At 38.2% G+C, this 23,745-nt stretch overlaps 2 protein-coding genes and 1 pseudogene across 5 annotated transcripts in view; 2 read left to right on the top strand and 1 right to left on the bottom strand.

Annotated features, from left to right (window-relative positions):
- The window catches only part of LHFPL2 (LHFPL tetraspan subfamily member 2), a 120,238-nt gene extending 111,277 nt beyond the window's left edge, over positions 1-8,961 (top strand). For 3 of the 4 annotated variants that reach the window (XM_066181255.1, XM_066181254.1, XM_066181256.1), the window contains one exon: positions 8,260-8,961. In XM_066181255.1, the coding sequence (XP_066037352.1) occupies positions 8,260-8,516 (257 nt within the window). In that variant the 3' untranslated portion in view covers positions 8,517-8,961. The remainder of the gene's footprint in view (positions 1-8,259) is intronic. The other variant, XM_066181258.1, reaches the window with a different exon arrangement.
- LOC136289030 (uncharacterized) lies at positions 8,586-12,580 on the top strand (annotated as a pseudogene).
- Positions 12,581-15,469: 2,889 nt separating this feature from the next.
- SCAMP1 (secretory carrier membrane protein 1) overlaps positions 15,470-23,745 on the bottom strand; it is a 41,804-nt gene continuing 33,528 nt past the window's right edge. The window contains exons 7-9 of the mRNA XM_066181259.1: positions 22,231-22,332; positions 20,289-20,406; positions 15,470-18,684 (exon numbers count right to left, since the gene is read on the bottom strand). Of these exons, the coding sequence (XP_066037356.1) occupies positions 18,520-18,684; positions 20,289-20,406; positions 22,231-22,332 (385 nt within the window). The 3' untranslated portion in view covers positions 15,470-18,519. The remainder of the gene's footprint in view (positions 18,685-20,288; positions 20,407-22,230; positions 22,333-23,745) is intronic.

A 23,745-nucleotide genomic window follows, 5' to 3' on the forward strand; every position in this document is an offset into this window, starting at 1 on the left:
CTCATGGTGTGTGCAGCCATGCACTGCAGACTTCTGGCTGCTGGAAGTTAAGGAGGCCGATGGGAGTTGCGGAGGAGGAAGCTGGGGAGGAAGTGGGAGGTCAGCCAGGCCTTTCATCATAGAGGGGAGAAAAAGCAGGAGACACAAACAGTGGTAGAAGGGGCATGAGGCTTCTAGAGCTCTTTCATATTCAGACCATAAAAGAAAAGGATATGGTAGTTGCAGCATAGTTTAGGGTATTTCTTTATAGGCGGCATCACGCTGTACAAAGGCATTATTTTGTCTGAGAAAGGGACAAACTGGTGAATAAGGAAGAAAGCACCTTGTGAGTCGAGTTACCTGCAGGCAGCAGAAGCTGTTGCACAGCCAGGGAGCCCAAGCAGTAGGAGAGCAGAGCAAGAATGGTTTTGCCCTTGAAGGCAAGGAAGCTTCTTGTTTGTCTTTCTAAAACGCAGAGCATGCATTTTTCAAAAAGCATATTTCCTCTTTGGATTCAGCTCAGGATTTTTCTTTTCTGATGCCAGAATCCCAAATTCTTGGGGTGGGAAGAAAGAAAAAAGGGAGGGGAGAGGGATTTCTGATGGAAATCCTGACAGTCTGAACTGCTTTTGCTGTCTGCGGTATAGTGCTTCCTGTAACCTATATGGACCAGTGCCAGCAGGATATCTAGCACACACTTGGCCGCTGAAAGTTCAAGCAAAGGGGACTGCTGTCTTGGAATATGCCAGGGAAGGAAAACTAAGTTCAAATGGCTGTTGAGCCTGAGGGGAGACCCTTAGTAACTTCAAAGAAATAAAATGAAGATTTCAGTGTTTTCTTAGATTCAGAGGTTGACTCATCTCCTGCCCTGTCAAGGTGGGCACTTGGAAACCAGCAGACACACAGCACATAAAAATGAATAGAAAAATAAACAAATATTTCAGGTTTTTAGTGATCAAGTTTGGCAGTTGATTATCTTGGCAAGCATTAATGTCTTCCAACAAACAGCACATAATGTGAGAGAGACTCCCATGCTACCCACTGAGAAACATTTTACTGTGGCATATGTGCACACTGAGGTCTCTTCTACCAGCATAGGTGAAAGGCTGAGCACTTCTTTACACCTCGGCCCTGGTAATGTGGGAAAGAGTGGTGGTGACCCCAAGAGGCCATGGGGATATCAGGAGAGCACAAAGGCTCTGTTTCTGTCAGATTTTTTGGTTCTAGGCCTCAGAGCCAAGACAGATGCTGCTATTTGTATATAGAATGCAAACACAAGGAGAATATTTAAACTTAGCAAATGCTGTGTTCTCACTCAAACACAAGAAAAAAAAGATGAAAGGAGCTCTTTCAAGAAAGGGGGCTAACTGTTGCTTAGCTCCTGTCTTTGTTGTTCCTGATGTGGTGGTGAGGAAATAAGTGGATTTGAGTTGTGCTTCCTTGCCCAGTACAGATGCCCTGCACTCTGCTGATGCATAGCTGATGAAGCCACAGGAAATTCTCCCCTTTCTGCAACTCCATTTGCCTCTCCCTTCAGGCTGAGTCCTAGTTCCTCTGCAGCTCCTCTCCCCCACCCCCAAACTGAGGTTTTGTTTGTACTATGGGGTCAGTATCGAGGAAATGTAAGGCCATGAAAAAGGTGACCTGCAGCCCTTTTACCTCTGTTTAATCTAAGGGAGGTGGTTGTTTTGGCCTCCCTTACTGAGCTATAGTCATATTTCATTCCCTTCCTGCTAACCCACATGAGCAATTGGTAGTTTGGAGGCAGAGGCACCCATTGGCTGAACAGCAGTGGAAAAGGTAATGGTGAATGGTAGGAAATAGACTGGGTCTTTGCCTCTGCTTCTTTCAGGAGCAGAGTGTTTGACATGGCCTTTCCTTCCCTGATTCAGGAACCTCCTGAATTTACCACCCACAATTGAATTTCTCATTTAGGAGCATTGACTGAGTCTTTTATTGGGTCATCCTAGATTAAAAACACTTGGTGCTTTATTTGGTGTTAAAGTAAAATGTGAGAGGTGGCTGTGCCTGAGCAATGGCCCGATGAGTGGAGAGTCTTTGTTTACCCCTGTACTGGTGAAAACTTGTAAACATTTGGCTTTTCCCCTGTGAGCTGCTTTATCTTGACTTAATTGCTGGGTTGACAGCCACTAACCACATGGGAACCCCGACAGTGTGGTGACTTTACCAGCCAGCAAAGGGACAGCAGTGTCATTTCAGAGCTTGGGACTGATTTTACTTTGTCTACACATTTTCTTTCCTCCCAGCTAATAGGCACTCTTACCACATGCAAAAAAATGACTAAAAACTAAGGGTGAATTTACTCTCTCCTCTCTTAAAAACAGTAAGTCTGCAGGCTTACACTTCACTTCAGAGAAGTCTAAGCAGTAAGATCGTACCAATATAATAAACAACCCCCAAATTCCTCACATTGAGTTAATAAACTGAGTTATTTTGTGGCTTTTTTGGGGGTGTAGTAAAACATAACGGTTGAGTGTTCCACCAGTAGTCCCTGCACTGTATTTCTATCTCTGTTTCCAGATTGCAACAGCACTAATGTCATCAGATGTTTGCATAGGTTTGGTTATGAGTAAGTATCTCTGATTTGCGTAATATGTGGGAAAAGAAACATAAGAGTAGGGAGGGACCTTAACCTTCTCCTCAGCTTGGAGGAGGCAGTGGTTAGGGAAATATTTTTTCTCCTGGTGTGAAGAAAAGTGCATGCCCTTATAGTACCATGAAAGAATTTTAAAGGGAAAAATGGGGAAAAATTCAAGGGGGTTTTGAGCCTGGTTGTAGTATTAAAGTACTAATTCTCCTGCCTCAGCTTAGGGTATCCCAGGTACACTGAAATCTATGTACGTGAGCAGTCATCTGCAGTGACTGAAGGTATGAAGGTGTGCACTTGCCTTAGTGCACTGCATGCTGACAACCCTCATCAGCCACGCTTCCAAATTACCCCAAAACACATCTGACTGTCATAGCCTGCACCAACTGTGGTGTTCAGGGAGGCTTTTTAAAGCATTGATCTTCATAATGCTGTCAGTTTTTCTTTTGTTTCTCAGGCAGCACTTACGAGTGGGCCAGAGGCCATTTCCGAGGCACTAGGGCATGCAAAGTCTCCCCTTTCTTTCTGGACAAAGTGATCAAAAAGTGCATGAGTGCTGACCTGGTAGCATCCCTGCTGGGTTTGTCAGGAAAAACTTGCATATGGGAAAGCCCCCTTGGCTTTAGCTACACTAGTACATTTGTACAGATATTTAACACATGAAATGGTTCAGGCAGCATATTGACACGTGTGGAAATATGAGCAATAACGGCAGAGTGCCTATCTGAAACAGTGTCCCTGGACTGATTCTTAATCTCCTGTGGTTTTGCAGAAGATGAAAACAATCAGGATCAGTGCCTCTGGGGATGCAGCCCACCTGGCACTGCACTGCAAAGTTGGTCCCTCCCTGCTTTGACCCTTTTACCCATTTTCTTTTCCTCTCTTGCTGCTCAGTTGTGCTACTTCATAGGAGCCTGTTGCAGTGCCACCTCATTGATCACAGCTGCTTAATTTCCTGTTTCTTCAGCAGTATTTAAAAGCTTTTTTTTAATATTTTGCTAGGAAAGTAGTAGATAGTTTCAGGCTTTGCAATGGAAAGTGGCTTTGTTAGTATATGCTCTTGTTTAATATGGCACAACAGCAGCTGCACAGGAGACTGTCAAAACTAAATAGCATGCCTTCATTTTAAACAAGGCTCTGCCCTACCTCCTGTCTCAAGGGTTGCTTCCAGGGAAGAAGGTTTTCCTCAGATCTGACCCCAGCTCATAATGTGACATAAAAATGCCCACGATGAAAGGCTGGTCTGTTGGTTTTCCACAACACTGACCTGGCAGCACTGCTGCAGTGTATAAAAACCAGGAAGAGGAATACCTTGCTGCACTGCAGGCCTTTAAAAGGGGAAAAGTTCTTGGTGCACAAATACAGGAAGTCTTCTCCTATAGGAAAAGCATTACTGAACTGTCTTCTGAAATATTTTTGCACAGTGATGCAGTGTGCTATATTGATATTGATGTTCTGAGTGTGCTACCAGGTTTTGTTTTGGTGTTTTAGGAGAAAGGACTTGCATTTGCACCATTTAAGTAAAGAATGCCTGACGTTTAATAGGCTGTTGTAATCAGGAGATATACAGTAATCTAATAATAACATTAAAATCTAAATCTCATAAAGGCATCTTTTTGAAAGCAAGTGATTAGGGCCTGATAATAAGAGGTTATGTGGCCAAATTGCCTCAAGTGAAAGATGGAAACATGTTCTCTGCTGACAGAACTTACACCAAAGAGTAATAGGTGAGGTCTCTGGGTAAAAAAGTAATTTGAATAGTTTTCTATTGTCATACCTAGGCATCTGCCAACATTGTGTGACATTCTTTCATACCTCTGTTTTGAGGATTCCTAAGAGGAAAGGTAACTGAGAATTGGCAACAACTAATAAAAAGGAAATTTTGAAAAACTATCATACTGATTTCAAGAAGTGGGATTGTGCTGCTTAAAAAGGAGCAGCAATATGTGTACAGCAGAAGCTGCAGTTTCAGCAGTGCAGCTGTGCCCAGAGAGGGGGTTAAATCTAGAACAGTACGAGCATGAGCTTTGTGAGCCTGTAGAGGAGCACAGTGAAAAACAGCTTGTAATGTTTCAGAGTGAATTTGTTTCTCCCAGCAAGGTGAACAGCAGTAATTTCACAGGCAGGTTGGCTGTGAATTAAAAATCATTTATTGTACAGCAGCATGAAGATCTGAAAAGATTAGTTGTATAAAAGTTGTTCAGGCAGAGCACTCAAGTTTTATTCTCAGTTTTCTTGAGTATTGGCTTCTCTTCAATGACACAGGGACGAACAAAAGCTGGTTTATTAAGAAAAAACCCCTCTATAATTAATATTTACTGTCCTTCTACTAGATATGTCTCAAGGCAAACTGTCATCAGAAGATAGCTTTTTCCTCCTCATCCCTTTGCATCCATGTTCCCAGGAGTAGAGGGGGTGGTTCTTTTTGAGGGGTGTCTGGCTGGAGTAGTTGAACAGTTAAGTGCTTTGGTTTGCTGTCTTCTATTTTAGGCAATTTAGGCAATGGTTTGCACTGTTAGTGGGTGGTGGAGCATCATCTGCCTGTTTTGTTCAAGCTCTAGGAGTGTCTCTTCCGAGGTACTGGGTAGCAGGAGGCAAAGCTCCTCTTTAATTGCACACTCCTTTCTGGGCGGATCAGGAGACTCAGGAAGGGACCCTGCACAGCTCAGGATCCACTGCTCTGGATATTGGAGCTTTGAGCTCATATGTGATGAGGGACCTGTGCCTCTCTACTTCCTGTTAGCATGAACGAGAGGAGTGCTTTCTCCTATGGGTATTTTGAATTGACTTACTGTAATCATCTTTATTTACTTTTCTTGTCAAGCAGGAACCAGTTATTAATGAAATAAGAAATTGTGATAAGTATTAGAGATAGTGCTAAGAGGCTCATGAGATGCTTTCTGTCTGCACTGAAATGGAGTAGTAGAAAGGAGGTTTGGTAGTGAAAATACTACTCTTTTTTTGTTTTATTATGCTGGTCCAGTATAGGAGTTACAAAGTTAGCTGTCTGAAATCAGGTACATACTCTAACTGTATTCAAATCCATAGTTAAGACTTTCCTCCAGATTTTGTTTTCATCTGTGAGAAAATAGCTGAAGTTTATCAAATGATGACCTTTTATAGTATTTATTAGATTTATATATCCAGGAATTTTCTGTACTTTTGAAACAAAAATTTGAGGTCCATAAAGTCCTAGTGACTACATTTGGCAGCAGTGCTGTGCCTCTTGACAGCCCGAGTTTTGGGTAATGGCTTTTCAGCTTGGGGCATACATTCCATGAACCAGTAGCTTTCAGGAGTTGCTCAGTGCTCTAGTTTTGATAAAAAGTGATGGATGTGGCTTCTTGGTCCTGCTTGTAACACACAGCCATAAGCCAGTTTTGCTGTTAAACACAGGCTGTCGAGGTTTGTGAGTGATGGAGTGGCAAACTTAAAAACACTTCTGTGTTGGCAGCAGCTATGCTGGCATTTCAGATCCAGCTTCTTGATTCAGTGGTGGTGATTTTTTTCCTGCCAAAGGACTTGTGATCGTTAGAGAGAGCAGCAACTGGCCCATACCAGTGTGCAGTCAGAAAGATACATGGTGTGGTCATATGGGCTTCGCAGAACAGGAAACTGGTGATGAATAGAGGAGAAGAAACTGCTGGTGTTTAGTCTGAAATGGCTGCAGGGCTCAGCAGGATGAATGCACAGCTTATCCAGGTCTGTCCAAGATAAAGCAATACTTTATACTTAATGTATTTGGCCAACCAGCCAGGAAACACTGCATAAAATTTGTCATTGGTTCTTAAATGTAAGCAGTGATGAAATCCCTCCACAGAGAACGGATATCACTCACTAATGGATTTTGCCGCACCAAAGAGTAATGACATTTAGGTCATTCATGCCCATGGTGTTGTGTCATCATTAGAAAAACGCTGGAGGAAGGACTTTCTTTTGTGAAATGTCTGGCATTCACAGACATTAATTTTAGACAGTTGGATGATGGTTTTTGTATTTTGTGTAAATTAACTGCTTGCTAGCTAGGGCCCACCTTTTCATTGTTGGTCAGGAAAATTTCATGCATCTGGCAGAATTTCTCTAAAACAAGGAACCCTAACATACTGCAGAGAAGTCAAACTGCTATTCTAAGTGAATGGAAGAAGATGTAAACAAGTCTTCAAACCTGTTCTTTGTAATCTCTTGGTTACAGGAAAAAAAAAAAGGCTGGTTTTAGTAAATAACTTTTAGCCAACTTCTGGAAGGTGACAACACTTTTAGTAGCTGTTTTCATCAGGATAACAGGTTAAATAAAGGGCTTCAAAGTGCAGGAAAGGTTAATCAGAAATATTTATGGGATTTGGAAGGCTATATTAATTTTCTGGATAAACTGGTTGTATTTAAACAAAAACTGTTTTTCACAGTTTTCCTGTTCTTTTAAGTAAATTTTTAAAGTAAACAGAAAGCGAATTTTGATACTGTGAGCTGTTCTTAAGTTTAGCTCCTTCCTACCTTCCTTGTAAGAGGGAGGTATGTGTTTAATTCATTGTTGTTTTTTTTTAATGCCCATAAGAAAACACTGTAGCCACTAGCATATTAGACATTTTGATTAAATCTCCTTTCTTTGTGCAAAGACACATGTGTGCAGGAACACTAATGCAACTTCCAATTTCCTTAATGAAGCCCTTCATTGCTTAGATGGTCTTCATAGAGAAACCTATGAATACCAGAGACAATCAATGGGCAAAACAACTTGTCTGAGCTTTTCACTGCCAGCCTGAGGCACACCAGTGTGTTTGGGCTGTTCAGCAAGATGGAGAGTTTAGGCTTTTGGCCCTGCCATCAGTAGGAAAGTTCTTTCCTTCTGAAGTAGTCAGTCGCCTGTTTGGAGGATCCCAGGGTTACGTATTCACTGGCTGTGGGTACTTGGATTTGTTTGTTTGAGGCTGACTCCAGAATCCCTCTGTTACGAGAGCAGCTTAGTGAACTGGCAGTGTTATTTTTCTGCTATGTCCTAATGTGGCCAAAGAAGCAGAAGTGTGAGGGTTTGGTGGTGGTTTTTTTTGTTTGGTTTTTGTTTGTTTTGAGTTTGGTTTTGTGTGTGTTTTTGTCTGTTTGTTTTGGTGGTTGTTGGGGTGGTTTGTTGTTGTTGTTGGGGTTTTTTGTTTGTTTGGTTGGTTTTTTTTTTCTCCCAGCAAGAAAATCAATGTAGGCAAAAACCAGAGGAAAAAAGGCAAACATGTTTATGGTGAGTGGCTGAATAAAGCTGAATGAGGGCTAGCTAAATACAAAATCAAAAGTGGATGCAAGTATTCCTATGTTTTTGAGAAGCACAAGCATTAGCAGTAGGTGGAGATGCCTGAAAATTTTGCATGCTCTGTATTTGTAGCAATAGTGTGTGAGGGCAAAGGATGTAGGAGGAGTACAGAGATTAAAATAAGGAACTAGGCCATTATCATAAAAAATAAGCCTTTCACAACATAAATCACAAGGTAGCTTCAAATTCAGTTAAAAGACAGCATGGCACATGCTAGTGAACAATCAGTAAAGGAAGGTTGGATGGATGAGATGGCAGTTTTCTCCTAATCCTGGTAAACTGCGAGTTTTAGTGACCATAATAACCATTACTACAAGTCCTGCATTTGGTCTTAAACTGATTGTTTGTTAAAACTTCTTTGTGTTTTTATTTCCAGGGCTCTTCCTTATCTTAGGCTTGATACTTTACCCTGCAGGTTGGGGATGCCAGAAGGCGATAAGCTATTGTGGACCTTATGCTTCTGCTTACAAACTCGGAGACTGCTCCTTGGGCTGGGCTTTCTACACAGCAATTGGCGGCACTGTTCTGACCTTCATCTGTGCAGTCTTCTCGGCACAAGCTGAAATAGCCACATCCAGTGACAAAGTGCAAGAAGAAATAGAAGAAGGAAAAAACCTTATCTGCCTCCTTTAACTCCAGTAGGGAAAAACACCAGCACCTGGATCTTTATCTGCTTTCCATTGACTGGGCAGGCAGATCCATTTACCTGTTTTTACCATTTGTGTGATTGAGCCCCATGCATTCCAGCCCTGAACTACTGAAAGGGTCTTTCTTCTTTGCTGGGCAATGAGGATCAGAGAAAGGATCCCAAGAAAGCAGAATGTTAATACTTGGGGATATTTTTAGTTTCATTCTGTGATCAGGACACAGTAGAATATATACTAATCTGACTGGGGATGTGAGTAATCACATGTATATAGCAGGAATGTTGTTAAAACTGACAAATTCTGATTGATCGGATTGTCTAACCCACCTTGGTCACTTTGAAGAATTTGGGTTTAAAATAATAAAAGCCAGCACATTGGGTTTTTTTTTTTTTTTTTCTTAAGCAAAAGAGAAGCCTATTTGAATGAGGCTTTGTTTCCAAGGACTCCCCTCACTGGTGAATATTTCTTCACCATCACCTGGTTTGGTACCATTTTCATGGAGGTGCTTTTTGGTACTGAACTTCCTGGAAAGAACAGTGCCTTCTTGGATATTAACTCTATGTTGGAGAGAGCAAATCTGATCTTTACACCGATCATTAGGCATTTAGAAAGTCAAGTTCCTGCCAGGTTTCTCTCTCTTGAAACTTAAGAGTGCAAGGTGGGTGCAACTTGTTACTCAGCAGGTAAATATTGTTTCCACTGACTAGACAGAGAAGCTGTTGTTAGACTGGCTCTCACCTGATTCAGATAAAACTGAAGTATTTCTACAGCCTTTATTAGACGTTCTGAAATCCCAAGCAGACAACAGCTCCCCACAGCACCAGCCTTACCTGGGCTGCAGCCTCTCCTACAACTGTAGGTTTCAAATTGCACTTCAACAGTGTTACTTTTTCTTCTCGTCAGTGAAACGTCATTCCCAGTCTACAGATCAGTCTGTCTGATGACCCAGATGCACATGAGTCTTTGGGAAATTTAAATTTTTCAGGAAGCCTTGATGAATTCTTTGTGGCTGGGAAGATTTTTTTTTTTTTTTTTTTTTTTTTGTGTGTGTGTGTGTGTGTGTAGTAAGTAGACCTTTTTCCACCTAAATCAGCAGAAATTAAACAGACCTTGCCACAAATGCCATTTTTTTCCTCAAAGCCAGCTGGTTGTGTTATTTGTGGTGTTGCTTCACATACTAGAACTACTTCTGATACCAAATAAAGGAATGATGAAACTGTGCCATAGGACCACTGGGGATAATTCATCTGAGAAGAAGTGCTAATAAAATACTAGGTGAAGTGTAGATTCCTTTTCTTGTTTCTTGGTAGTTTAACATCATCCAGTGACAGTGTTGCTTCACTATTACAGAGAGCAGAGATTTTTGTTTTTTGCATGGTCAGTCCCTTAAATTGTGCCGTTATTAAAAAATGGTTGTTACTGTCCAGGTTGGTAGCTGCTTTCAAGGCACTGCTGACAGCCTCTGTGCCCACAGCACCTGCAGCCTGCCTGCTGGACAGGTGACCTCTCAGGCACAGTGCAACAAGGTCAACTTCTGCCTGTATTCAAAAAGGGATGGTTTTTACTTGGTCTGTTCTTGTATTCACCTGCTCCTGCAACCTACATCGACCACCTTCTGCTTTAAAACAGGTTAACTTGCTGTTCTTTTAAATATTGAATTTAAATCCCCTCCAAAAGTTACGGTCTGGGACCAACTGCCTGCACAAATCAATAGTTTATAAAGCAGAATTACCAGCACAAAGTGGTGGCTGAGGGTGAAAATCACAGCCCACACACCCAGTCCACAACTGTGTTTGTCTCGTTGGCTTTGCCCCCCACAGACCCCCACACCTGAAGGACACGCACTGGTCTTGTCCCTGGGGTCCAGCAAGGCTTCCTCCAGGCATCCCTCCTGAGCCCCTGCTGGAGCATACACTGCACCTGGGCCACCAGCTCAGCTCTGCCCTACCCTGGGGGCCCTGCAGTTGGGGAAGAGGGGGCTAGCAGTTGTATGAGTACTGTATCAACCAGCTAAAACTGAACTACTAAGTAGATGTACAGTTGTAGTTTCCTTAGGTGGGCAGCAATCCAAAGTCCAGGTCACCACTGCCAACAAGTCTTGACACAGTATTAGGGCAAAAAATGCTGCTTTGGCTTAAGCACTTGATTAGTCAGAATCAGGTCAGTTCTTACAAAGGTGGAGAGGGCATATTCTGCTCTGGCTGAGAAGTAAACAATGAGCAACCTTCATTCATATTACTTGCCAACCTCTGCTGTGATCCACATGACGCTTAAAAAAATTTAAATATTACGTTTTGTTTGGATTTGGTTTTTTTAAGTACAAAGGAGAGATTTTCAGTGGCACATTTTGCTTTTGTTTGCATTAGTAACCAAGAAGAACCAGCTTTTCTGCTTGTTGCTGGTATATTATCAGCTTGCTCTGCAACAGCATAATTAACTAACTTGCAAGAATATCCATGTTCATCACATAGCACAGATAGAAGACAGGCTGGGAAGAAATACAGAGGAGAAATAATCAGAATTTCTTTTCTCAGGGTTCTGTTTTTCTAGCAAGTGATGAGGTGGTATATATTGCAAATTTTTTTTCCTGGATGAGGTTTTCAGGTGCAGGGTGCACTCATTAATTTTCATAGCTGTTTAAAATGCTCCTGAAGTTCACCTCAGTAGTAGCTTTCAAAGGCACTTTGGGAAAGAAAAATCAGCTTAAAGCTAATTTAATTGATTTCATGAGAGGGCTGCAGAGTGTAACTGCTTCTTAATGTACATGCACTGCATAGGATCTAGAGGAATTTGCTGTGGATTCTTTAAAACCTGTGTGCCAATTAGTTCAGTTTAACTTTGTTTTGTGGTATTGAAGATTTCTTCAAACATCTGTGGTTTCATCAGCTTCTTAAACTTATATTCAATAAAGTGCCATAGACCTTTTTCTTGAATTGTAGCATATTTATATATATATATATATATATATATATATACACACAGACTTGTGTGAGATGTGCAATACAACAAATGGGTTTGGTGGGGTTCTTTTTTTTGTTGTTGTTGTTTTCTTGTTTTTTTTTTTTTTTATTTTTAATTTCAGTTTTTGCTTTTAAACAAGTGATTAGAAAAGGGACTTCCCAGGGAAGAAGTGGCTGGAGTTTGGTGGTGTGGATATAGAGTAATGCAATAAAATCACTGATGCTGAAGATCAATACAACAGTAGTAATAGCAGCTTGAAGATTTAACAAAAATATCTTCTAGATTGATTTGCATTACTCAGAATACAGACACTTCCAGTGTGAACCTGTGTCCATCTCTGGCCATTAACACTAAAAGCTGAAAAGGCTCAGCAAGGTTTCTTAGTGTGTTTTATTTGTAATGTGGCATTGCAAAAAACATTGCTACTGAGCTATTTCTGGGTTGTCTATATCACCTTTGTATCTCTTTTACTCAATAAAGTTCTCTGGATTCCGAGATTTTTTTTTTTTTCAGCCAATAATTTCCATTTTGCATTGTTACCCTCCCCACTGAAGTTTCCCACATCCTAGTGGTAAATGGAGAGAAGAGTTCAGACCTTCCTTGAAAGCCATGGGCACTGGTGCCTACAGCTCAAGGAAAGGGCAGAGTCCAACAAAAGCAGAGCATGGCAGCAATGCATACACAGCTCCTCGGTATAGGAAGAGCGGCTGCAGCGATCCAGCTAGAGTAGGTTTTGAGCCATGGTTTATTTGTGGTACTGTTTTTCTGTTCTTGACTCACCACTATGTACATTTGTTAGCATGAATGATGTACCTAATGTCTTCTTTTTAATCTAAATTTCAATTAAATGTGAGTTTTTGAACTTTTAACAGGAGTCTGACTACCTTAATGCAAGCATATTGGACAAGTTGAGCCAAGCTGTGCTTCCATGTAGCTTTAATAGCATTTAAGATCCCAGTCCAATGATGTATTTCAGATTCCCATCTGACTTAAACACTTATTACTGCTTACTGATCTGAAGTATGTGATCTGATATTGTAACTATGTGTTATACAATACAGTTGCATTAAAGAGACTTTCTAACTGAATATAGCCCCATCAATATGTTTCATTTTGTAACTAAAGCACTGCATTTCCTTTCTCATGAAAAAGGATAGTAACAGTAATGAAACAAATATTGCTTCATCATTCACAGATTTTTTAAATGGTGTTTGCCACAGTGTGTTTTAGCTTTCAGCTGTGATGTGACAAATCCTAGAGAAAGGTACAAAGCCAGTCTACAGCGGAACCAGGAACAAGGCTTTCAGTAGTTTAAAGAAAAGTCAGCATGTCACTTATTTGTCAGTTGCAATGGTCTACTTCTATCAAATTTATATTTAATTAATAACATATTGTTTAATTACACTTCTAACAGTTCCTAAACTTCAGCGTAGTTGTTCTTTGTTACAACTTGGAACATTTAGAAACCTGTAGTTCAGAAGTTAAGGGATAGATGCCACTGAATGCACCACTACCACAGTCAATTTAATTTCAAAGCAGGCAGAGGGAGAGCATTATTCTCCAAATATAAAACACTGCTTAAAGAAATTACGAAGTACTGATTTGAACAGCTAAAAATATTACCTTCCTTTTTCAGTAAAGTTAATGGAGTTGGCAGTAGCACAAAGTTCAAGTCTCCAATTGTGCGCATTGTTGCAGATTTCCATATTCTTGTAACTTGTTCTCCAAGCTCCAGCTGGGTTTAGAATAGTGGAGCAATCACAGACTGGATGTCTATTATCAGTGTTAAGAGTGACAGAAATATAAAGATGTTGTCTTGTTCTGTAATTCACTGAAAGCTTGTTTTCAAACAAATGCCTTTTATTTGGAAAACCTTCATATCAGTGAAATTCTGAGAGTACAGGAATCAATATCTGTAACTGGCTTAAGGTATCACTCAGACATGGGGGGATCAGTAACTTGGTCTGACCAAGGTAAAGGAGAAAATGCCAAATTTATACACATAGGTCTTAGGCTGGAATCACTGATCTCAGGAGTGTTTACTGATTCTGTGATTCTGTTTTCTGACTACTTCCAGTTGTTCTCTTACCTTGGACAAAAAGTGTCACCCCACTGCCCAATCCACAATTTGCATTTTTTTCTTTTAAAACATCATGCACTCCTCTAAAAAGAACACCATGCATTCCTCTAAAAAAAAAAAAATACAGGCTCAACAAAGACAACAGTTCTGCACTAAAAAACAGCAACCATGCTTTGGCATGTGTGCAATGACTACAGCTCAGACACACACAATTGTTTAATTAGGCTATAAACATGATAAAATCTACTAGCAGCATTGTCAGCTGGAGCAGTGGCTGAGCAGCTGATGCCACAGAGGCACCAGTGGTCAGAGGCAGCTGCTCTGTACAGTGGTCTGGGCTCCAGCCAGTGTTGCCTACTCAGCTCCAGCTGTACCGGCGCAGAGCAGAAAAGCTGAGTAAAAAAGGGCCATGAGTAACTGAGGCCAGCCCGTCTTCCAGGCCAGCACCAACCCTGTTTTTAGTAATACAGTCTCAAACTTTATCAATAAAAATCAGTCCCATCTCTCCAGCTGGAAGTTTCTCTTCCAAAATCATGGATATAAAGAAGTAAAACCTGTTATTCCCAACACTCTAAAGAGCGGCTCCACTGTATTGAAGTATTTTCCTTCACATCTGAGTATAATGGAACAGGAACATGAAGGAGCACTAACTAAAAGCAGGACAGTTATGTGTGTGTGTGTGTGTATATATATATATATATATATACACATATAAAATTTTTTAATATATATACACATACACACATTACTTAGTCAACAGGAAGCTCCAAGTGTATTGAGAGACAATAAAACAAATGTATCGAAACAACAGCTGTTCAATGTAATCACTTTCATCCAACAAAAAGCACATTTTACTTGAGCTGTATATACTTCCATTAAACTGCTGGAAAAATGTGGAGTTTTTTTCCAGAACAAAATGCATGGCAACATGAGACACAAGTTATACATCCTTATCAATGCCTTTTCTCTTTTACCCTCAGTATTGTGTGACACCATATCTAGTTTAATCCTTGTATGAAGTTTCACTGACTTTTGCTGCTCAGCTAGATCTGCACTACTTCCTTTGTAAATCTTCCTGATTTTCCTAATTATGATAATAAAAGCTACTTGCACACATAAAAATATTTTGTAGAGAAAAAGTACAAACTATTTCACACATTTTAATGTAACTGAGTCAAACCTAATTAATTATCTGACCTACTATGCCCTACTACAGTTTCATAACCAGAACATTCTAGGTGTGTACCTTTTCCTTGACAGAAGTATCTTCCCAGAAGTATCTCTGAGTATTTTTAATTACAGTTCTCTTAACCCATGCTTTTCTTTCAGTGTGTGCATGCTTTTTCAACTCCATGCTTAGAATTTCTTGAGGAAAGCAACCTGAGCAAACCAGAGGAATTATCTCCCATGAAGAGCACTAAAATTGTGTAATAATTCTAAACATAAAACATGACTGGATCATATGGCACAACCGTGCTTACATTTACAAGAAAGTACAAAACCTCTTCCTTTAGTCTGCTGACACTGCCATCCTAGATCTATAAATTACAAAGAAAGATCAAGTGGATGAAGAAATTTCAATACTGACTGATGCACGCATATGAAAATATCTTCAAAAACATATGTCTGCCGTCTCCCAAAATAATCCTGACTGAAACTTACTTACATTACAGTCATCTAGATGAAGTCATTCAGCCCTTCAGAGAAAACCCAGTAGTAAGATGTGTACTAGAGAGCAGGTGCTGCAACTGATATTACATGAAAAAAAAATCAACAGACTGTGATAGCGACTAAAAGAAAAGAAAGAAAAATGAGGACAGCAGTGACACAGAAATGCTGATTCACTGGCAGAAATTAGGAAAATAAATACTACCAAAGCAAAGCTTTTTTTCAGCAACTTCATTTTACTTTCAATAATATTTTAAGAGTCACTTAATAGCTGTAGAATTCCATTCAGTCATGACAGAGCATGTTTAATTTTAACCCTTCTGAGTTCACAGCATAAGAAGGTAAGCTGCAATATTTTTAACAATTCTCTTCGTAACAGTTGAGTAGACTAACTCTCTTTAACCAGATTTATTGATAGTGGACATTTTGCTTCACCATTTCAGCAGAAATACAGCATCTATATACAGAATTATAAAAAGCAAGTCAGACTTTTACATAGATCATCCTCCCTGCATATCACCCTGACTGTTAGAAGAAAAATCCCCATTATTGGTCAAAACTATACAGAGCGAACACCTAGGAAAAAAGTCTTTTTTTAAATTCTATGACACCGTGTTAATACAATAAATATACAAAACTTCTGAACTACTGAGACATGCAACAGAGGGACAGAAGAAGTGCATTTGTACAGAACCATGACATTTACCAGGATGGCAGAACATTGTCAGTAATTTACAAAATATACAAACATCCTCAGATAAATAAAAACAACTCCTAAATTACAGATTGATGACTACTGACATTCCAGTGTTTAAACTTCATACCTTGTACTCTGTCACAATACTACAAAAAGACAACTAAAGTGGGCGCCATACTCTGATTAATAAGAGATGGTAAAATCTAATTTTTGTTAGGTAAGAAATATTTTAACCAATCTCAGCCTTCTGTTGACAAAGCTAACCAAACCTTCCCCTCCCTTTTGGGCTGCAAAAGATTTCTGGTTTGAAGAATTCACATGTGATGCAACCCTGAATTTCACTCAGAAGGCTTAAATCCGTACATTCAATCCATGATATTACAAATCAACAATTCTTATACACAGAACATTACATAGGTTTTCTCAAAAAACTTTGAAACATTTGAGAAAAAAAAATCTACCTGCCAAATTCAGGTCTTCTTCCTAATGTGTTTGGGGTTTTTTTTTCCAGTAATCTATACTATCATGCAATTTTCAACTTCAGTTAAATTGTAAGGATGATGTCCCTAGGATTCCCATCCAAAAGACACCAAATGAATTCCCTAAATTTAGATCTAATCCATAGCAGAGTTCCTAGATACAACCCTCAAGTTAGGTTTAAAATATGAAAAGAACAATCTTGATATATAGCTTCTAAAATTATGATCCCCAATCTCAGCAGAGAACAGTGACTTTCATCTGAAAAGCTTTAAAAACATTCCACGCAAATTTAAGTTCAGTGTTAGCATGTCCACTATTATGACATTTTAACAGCCTTGTTAGATAGAATATTTAAGCAAGTATATTCATTAAGGTGAACTTCAGCATAGATGAAACTGATGTTTTTTTCAAATTCAAGTCTGGTTTAAAGAAATTACTAAAAAAAGAAGACTAACAGAAGAATTCATGCTAGCAGTATATTACTGATTCAAGGATTAAGCTAGGGGAGTATTTTTTTTTAAGGAGCTTCTATTATTATGAATACAGTGTACTGAAACAGACTATGAAATTCAGTCCACTTTCAGAACATGGGGGGCTTTATGCTATGTTATTAAAGATGATTCACCTTAAGAGCTCAATTAATTTCAGCCACAGTGTGTACTTTACACAGGCTGTGAGATGTCATCTTTCCATTTTCTGGAAGAGTTTGAATAACTGCCTAAGTAGTACTTACATATTGTATGTAAGTCTCATGAGGCAATCCAAGAATACAAGGTCTTCAAAGAAGAGAAAATTATATAAACTATACTAAAGCTCTAATGATATTATATTTTAGAATATTGTGATGGTATGTATCATTGTGGATTGTTAGTTTTGCAGAACCAATCTAACCTCTTAGGCCTCCAATTCAATGAGTTAAAATTTAACTTAATTAAAGATAAACATTTTTCCCTTTGCTGAATCAAAATAATTTAAAAGCTTTTTCCTTATAGCTTAAATCACACCACAGAGATGGCTGAGTTAATATTAAAATTAATTCAAGTATCATTAAATGCCATTGCTTAAAGAGCCTGGTTTTAGACAATATTCATGTTAGAAAATTAAATACTGTATATATATATATAGTGTTTTAGACAGGCACTAAACAGAGTGACTGTCGAGGCTAGAGATTTAGTACCACTGTTAAACATAAATCTATTCTTGAAAAAAAACCCAAACAAAAAAACTAACCAAGAGAATCCCAAATTAAACAAAAAAAACCCCACTGCACATAGAAGAGGGACAGGGGATACGTGAATGCTGAAGTTAAAAAAAGCAAATACATAATCATTTAGCTAAATCACCAGTTAACTTCCTTAAACTGAACTATTCTATTACAGAGAATGTTTATACCCCATAGTAATTTCTCACAGGTAGAGAATACTTCATGGAAATAGATACAAACAAATGCCATAAAGTGGCGCAGATAAATTCTGGACCAAAACACTACTTAAACAAGACCAGGTAACTCAACAGTATTCATGCAAACTTACAGGTTTATATCAAAAGACTTACCTAAAAAAAACCAGAACCAAACAAGAAAAGAATTTATGTCTTACTTGTATTTGATCCCCAGCAGCTGCCGAAATTGCAAAAGAAGTAGTCAAACCTAGTAATATCTCTCAGTCTACCCCACTTCTTATGGTAGAAATGAGGAAATCAGTTCTTGCAAAAAAAAAAAAAATTAATCCAAAGTGCTTTCCTGAACTTTAAAAAAAATACTGGAGTGAATTGCTAAAAAACTTTCCAGATTCTTAATACATTGATTTGATCATTATATACCACAGTTCGTTCTAAGGCCAATTGTTGAAATTATTCATCCTCCATAAAATATGGAAGGCTTTACATTGCAGAATTCAACACGTTAAAGAAGTGAAAAAAATGGTTTTCTTCTTAAAATAAATGAATTTATACTAAAATAAACTAAACATTTCCCATTTAACCCATGCACAGCTGCAGAAGTGACAAACATGCTTTGTGAATTTTGACCTAGGCATTTAGGGAATACGGTGAGTGACCGTAAAACCAAGAACAGTTGAAGAAAACTGTGGTGACTTTGTTTCCCTACATCCGGTTACCCTTGAAGGCGTTCTGAGCCGCACTGGTGGCTGCAGTGGAGGCGGCGTTGGCCGCAGCGGTCTGCACCGTTTTGTTGGACATCACTCCTGTGGCAAACTCCTGCTGCGCCTTCTCGAAGCTGGCGCCAGTGGTGCGGTACAGCCCGTGCACCTGCGGAGGGGAAAAGCACTCAGGAAACAGTGCTGCGCTCCCCGTTTCTTGGCACACCAACAGCAAAGCCTCAAATGCAAAGCGTAGCCACGAGGTGGGGAAATGTGATTTGTTTCTGTGTTTGAGAGACTCAGAGATGAAAATGTGGAATTTTTTCCCTCAAACTTTTGAATTTTTCATTGTCCTGTTGCACACACAATTTGACTGTGGGGGATACCTGTAATGATCTGCAAGCTCAGAGGGGGTCTCATCATCTTTACTAAAATGTGTGATGTGTATTTGGTGATTTTTTCTCTACAACAGTATTTAGAAACGTTTTAGTTACTCTGCTGGTTGCAAGAGTAAGCTACACTCTCACTGAGTAGTAAAAATGTCAAAATAGCCTAATTATACAGGTACATTTTTACACATTACACATATCCTAATTACACAGGTACAAACTAGTGTGATGACCAATAGCTCTGCATAATTACCAGACGAAAAAACAATATGACTTAAACACTCTTAACAATATGGCATATAAAAAAATAAAAACCAACAAAAGAGGCAAAAAATCCTGATTAACTTCCAGTTTCCTCAGCATTAAAATTCAAATGCTATTTCTGACTCAGTTAAGTCACAAAGAGGTTGTCAAATCATATTACAAAGACATTTTCATTCCAGTGTAGCAGGAAAATTAACGTAACTTTTTTCTCTGTCATAAATAAGACTATTTCTCATCCATAAAGATATACCAAGTCATATATGAATATGACTATTTTTGGAAAGAATCTGGATGCATACAGTAAGTAAAGTGTAAAAACATATATTCCAGGATACATTTTTCCTGCTTCTTTCTTCTCATCCATAGAGTATTTCTACAGAAGACAAGAAAGGACATCTCCAGGCACACACTTAAATTCCAAGTTTACGGTGAACAGGTCATAAAAATTTGTGTATGTGTAAAATCTTTAAACCTAACTGTAACTGAGTTGAATTACTTAAATTCAGCCACCACACCATCATCAGAATTTAAGACATTTATCTCAATGACTTACTAGTGCATCTGTATCTATACTTCGATATTCTGGGTGGAAATTCATCAAAAATAACCACAGAAAAGGTTTATTTCTTTGAGTTTTCATGTTCTTGCATCATTAACTGGCAATAAAATATTAAAAAATAGAGATACAGAAATAAAAATCCTTTTTTGAGGTGCTGAGCAGCTCTCTCTTCTATTGATTTTAATAGGAATGACTCTGGTAAGAGCTGAAAGTTAGCAATCATTTCAGTCACACTTCTCTGAGCCTGAGGGACAACCTGGCATCTACAGCTACAATCAGTGTCCAGTGCATACACCTACTCCTTTGGGGTCGGGTTACCTCTCAGGTTCTCTAATTCAGCACTTTCCTTCCCCATTTGCAGAAAATACCTGCATTGTACAAGCAGCATTTTCTAACTCCACAACAGTATAAGCAACACTGTACAGTTGTTAATAGGTAAGGCTCACCTTGAAGAATGTAACTTAATCCCCACTACTTTGTGAAAGAGTACCTCTCTCAAGACAGAAAGCAAAATCCAAATCAAACACAGAAAACAAAAAAGGGGAATAATATGTAACTTACCTTTTTAAACATAACTAGCGAGATAACAGCAGATGCTGTGAAAAGTGCAGCTATGATTATCATCATAATGCCAACAGGAATACTCTTATTAAGTCCAGTAAGAGATGAAATCCACCCACTGAAGAAAGGAGAAAGAACAAATTTTATTAGTACAGCACATGAATCATTTAATCAAAGATAGCCTGACCAAAAAAAAAGTTTATAAGCTCCTGGTTCTGAACCATTTTGAGTATTTCTGAAGAAAAATCATGGGAATCTTACGTAAGCATATTTTGGTTCTATGATATGCTTTTAAAGCTTAATTTCCATTTTTTCACAGAAAATGCAGTGAAACTGTGAAAAATTGTTGTTAGTATTATTATCCTTGAGCAAAATTGTGGAGCAATTAGAGAGCAGCTTCTCAACTTCTTGAGGTTTTTTCTGCTATACTGTCATTTCGGATTGATTCAAGACTACAGGAATTTGTAGACAAGAAAATATCCCTAGAAAGATAGTTTCTAACTTCTATAAATACAGAGCAGGAAAATACCATACATATACAGCTTCTATGTGAAGAGTCATTTAATTGCATCCACACAGTGACGCTTTCTCAACTGAGGTTAACATAATTTTTTTAAGTAGAGAGCATCAGATGAACTAATAGAAAATGCTATATATGTATCTACTTCAAGCATTTCCCCATTCTTCAAAATTTAAACACCAACAGACACCAAAAGAGTTTCAGACCTGACAACTAAAAAAGCAGGCTGCCTTAAGAACAAAACCCTATACATTTGAGATGGGAAAGATTTTTCCACATTAGGAAAAGAAAAAGAAGCAAAAAATTACATAAATCCAAACCTTAAAACTTTCCCCTACCTGCCTCACACCACTATGTCCCACTGCAATCTACCACAAAACCCCAAAATCCAAACTGTAATTAGGATTTTCTGATGATCTGGCTACTTTCAACACTCCTTCCCCAAGGTATGATTAAAAGCACACTTCCCAGACTTGGATGAATAAGCAATAGATGATTCCTGAGCAAAAATATTAAACCAGGATTTTTCCTTACATAACAATTCTAAAGCAATACTGTTTTGTCTGCCTTGCATATATTTTGAGGTCTGCAGCAAAAGGCATTGATAGAGGGAAGTGTCATTACCCAACTACAGCACTGCCACTCATGACTCTTCATGTTACCAGCTGGCTACTACAACTTTGCTTTTAGTTAATTCCTTTACTTCAAGGACAGTGACTGATTCCCCACAGTTTCTCCTTGTAAATTCTCAATATTAGACCTCAAAGACTCAAATGCAAGATAATATACAAGCATCACATAAAAGCTTATATATTTGCAAACATTTTAAACAAAGATCAACTTATTACAGAATATGGATGTGACTCAGACAAATGAACTTTTCAAATAATATCAAAGATATACTACTATATTCACCCAAATGTCTTCTTAACTCATTCTACAAATTTTAGCCATAAATTTCTCATTAAGTATATAAGAAATAGCCTAATTATACAGGTACATATATAGGTATTTCTAATATTATTAGAAATACCTAACAATACATAAAATATGCAAACGATATATTATTGATGTCTAAAGTTTTGCTTTCCTTTACTTTATATACAGAATGCGTAATAATTTCTTACACCACCAAAATAGAGGAGGTAGTATATGAAAGAGTTAGTTCAAAGTGGTTTAAATTGAAGGATAAAATTTTGACCAGTCTAGTAACAGAACTATTTCACATTCTTTGGATATATTTCACCCACTTCTCCTCTAGTTAAGAGCACTCCAAAAGTGCTTTCTTTTGAGAGTTAAATGTAACATTCCAGTGAACACAAGATTATTCCTTTGAAAACACAGACTGTATTGTAGCTGTTATTTTAAATATGAGTGTTGGTCTTACAGACAGTACAACACTATGGCAAACAAAATACTCACCAGTTTCCCCATCTTTGAAATCCTGCAGCTTGAAGTACATGTACAGCAAACTGACAGATATATACAAAGAAGAACACAAAGAACCTGAATGAACTGTCACTCCTGAAAGAGGTGGGGGGGGGAAAAAGATTAAAGCAACCAGAAAATTCATGACTTTTATTCATATTCTGTAGTACCACTCTAACTTTTTTCTGTATTAACTAGAGGAAAAGTACTTTCATTTATCAAAAGACCTAAGTATCAGCAATTCTGTTATTTTTTAGTGTGCTTATTTACAAGAGCTGCTCTTTCTTTTTTAATACAGGGATTTTGCCACCTGCATCTCTAAGAAAGGTGAGAATAGTTCTGTACAGCCCAGAGCAGGGCCTCTTCAACTAACACTGAAGTTTGTATAAAGAATTCTGCTCCACTTTCACAGTGAAGTTCACAGTGATGGCAAAATGGGAAGAGAATATTTAACTTGCGAAAGCAGCCAAATCTCATTTTGCCCAAACACAGGGCACACTAAAATACTGAAGCAGCTATTATTTTAAAGTAAAATGTACAGAATACATTTGTTGTTTAAATTACTAAAATGCTAAAGACTGAAAATAAAAAAACCGAAACAACCCAGCCAAATATAAATGTACAGGCAAAATTTAAAACGGGTCTCAACTTAGTACTGTCAAAACTACTGATTATATTGTATGCTTGCTACTGGAGTTCTTAAGAAAGTAAAAATCATTAAGTTAAGTTACAGAAACAGATTTTGCCCTTAACATCTCTTCCTGCAGAAGGGAGTCTATAATTTCTATACAACCAGTTCAGTTCAATAACTATTTCATTTTCACCTGAGCAACTGACTGAAAGTTAAATATGCAAGTAGTAGTTCCTCAGCCAACCAATTTTCCCTAAGAAAAGCTATGGATTTACTAGATAAGAAATGCACATTAAACTATATGATTCCTCAAAGATTGTGGGTATAGCAATATCTCCTTGATTAGCAAAAAGAAATACTTCCTGTAGAGTAAGTGTTACAGTTAATTGCAATTTCTGGCCATCAATCTTTTAATGCAAGAATAGGGGTATTTTAACTGAGAACATCCCAAATTACTTAAATGTAAAAAACCCCCAAAACTCTAGGAGTACAGGACTTGAAATCTCTATATGCTGATCTTCACTACAAAAAAGTTCAATACAGCATGCAAATACACCATTCTATTCTTAATTACACACCTCATGCTTCTGAAGTTTGCAAAGAGTACTAAGACTAGGAAAAATACTAGTTTGTTTACTATATACCTGTTCTATTAATTTTTAAGAATCTCAGGCTACTTTAATTACAGATACTGTAAGTGGCTATAGCTTAAAAATACAAGATTTTAAGCTTAGGTATTTACGAAGTTCATTCAGGAAGCAATAAATTTGAGACACTATTTACTACTAACCTACTCAAATTCTTGGTGTGAAGAGACAGAGATTTAATGAAAATGTTCTTTTCAACTGTTACCAGCTCTTATTAACTTTCACCAAGTT

Source organism: Chamaea fasciata, unplaced genomic scaffold, assembly GCF_029207755.1.
Source record: "Chamaea fasciata isolate MVZ Bird 193981 ecotype frontalis unplaced genomic scaffold, bChaFas1.0.hap1 SCAF_4, whole genome shotgun sequence".
Classification (NCBI taxonomy): Eukaryota; Metazoa; Chordata; class Aves; order Passeriformes; family Sylviidae; genus Chamaea; species Chamaea fasciata.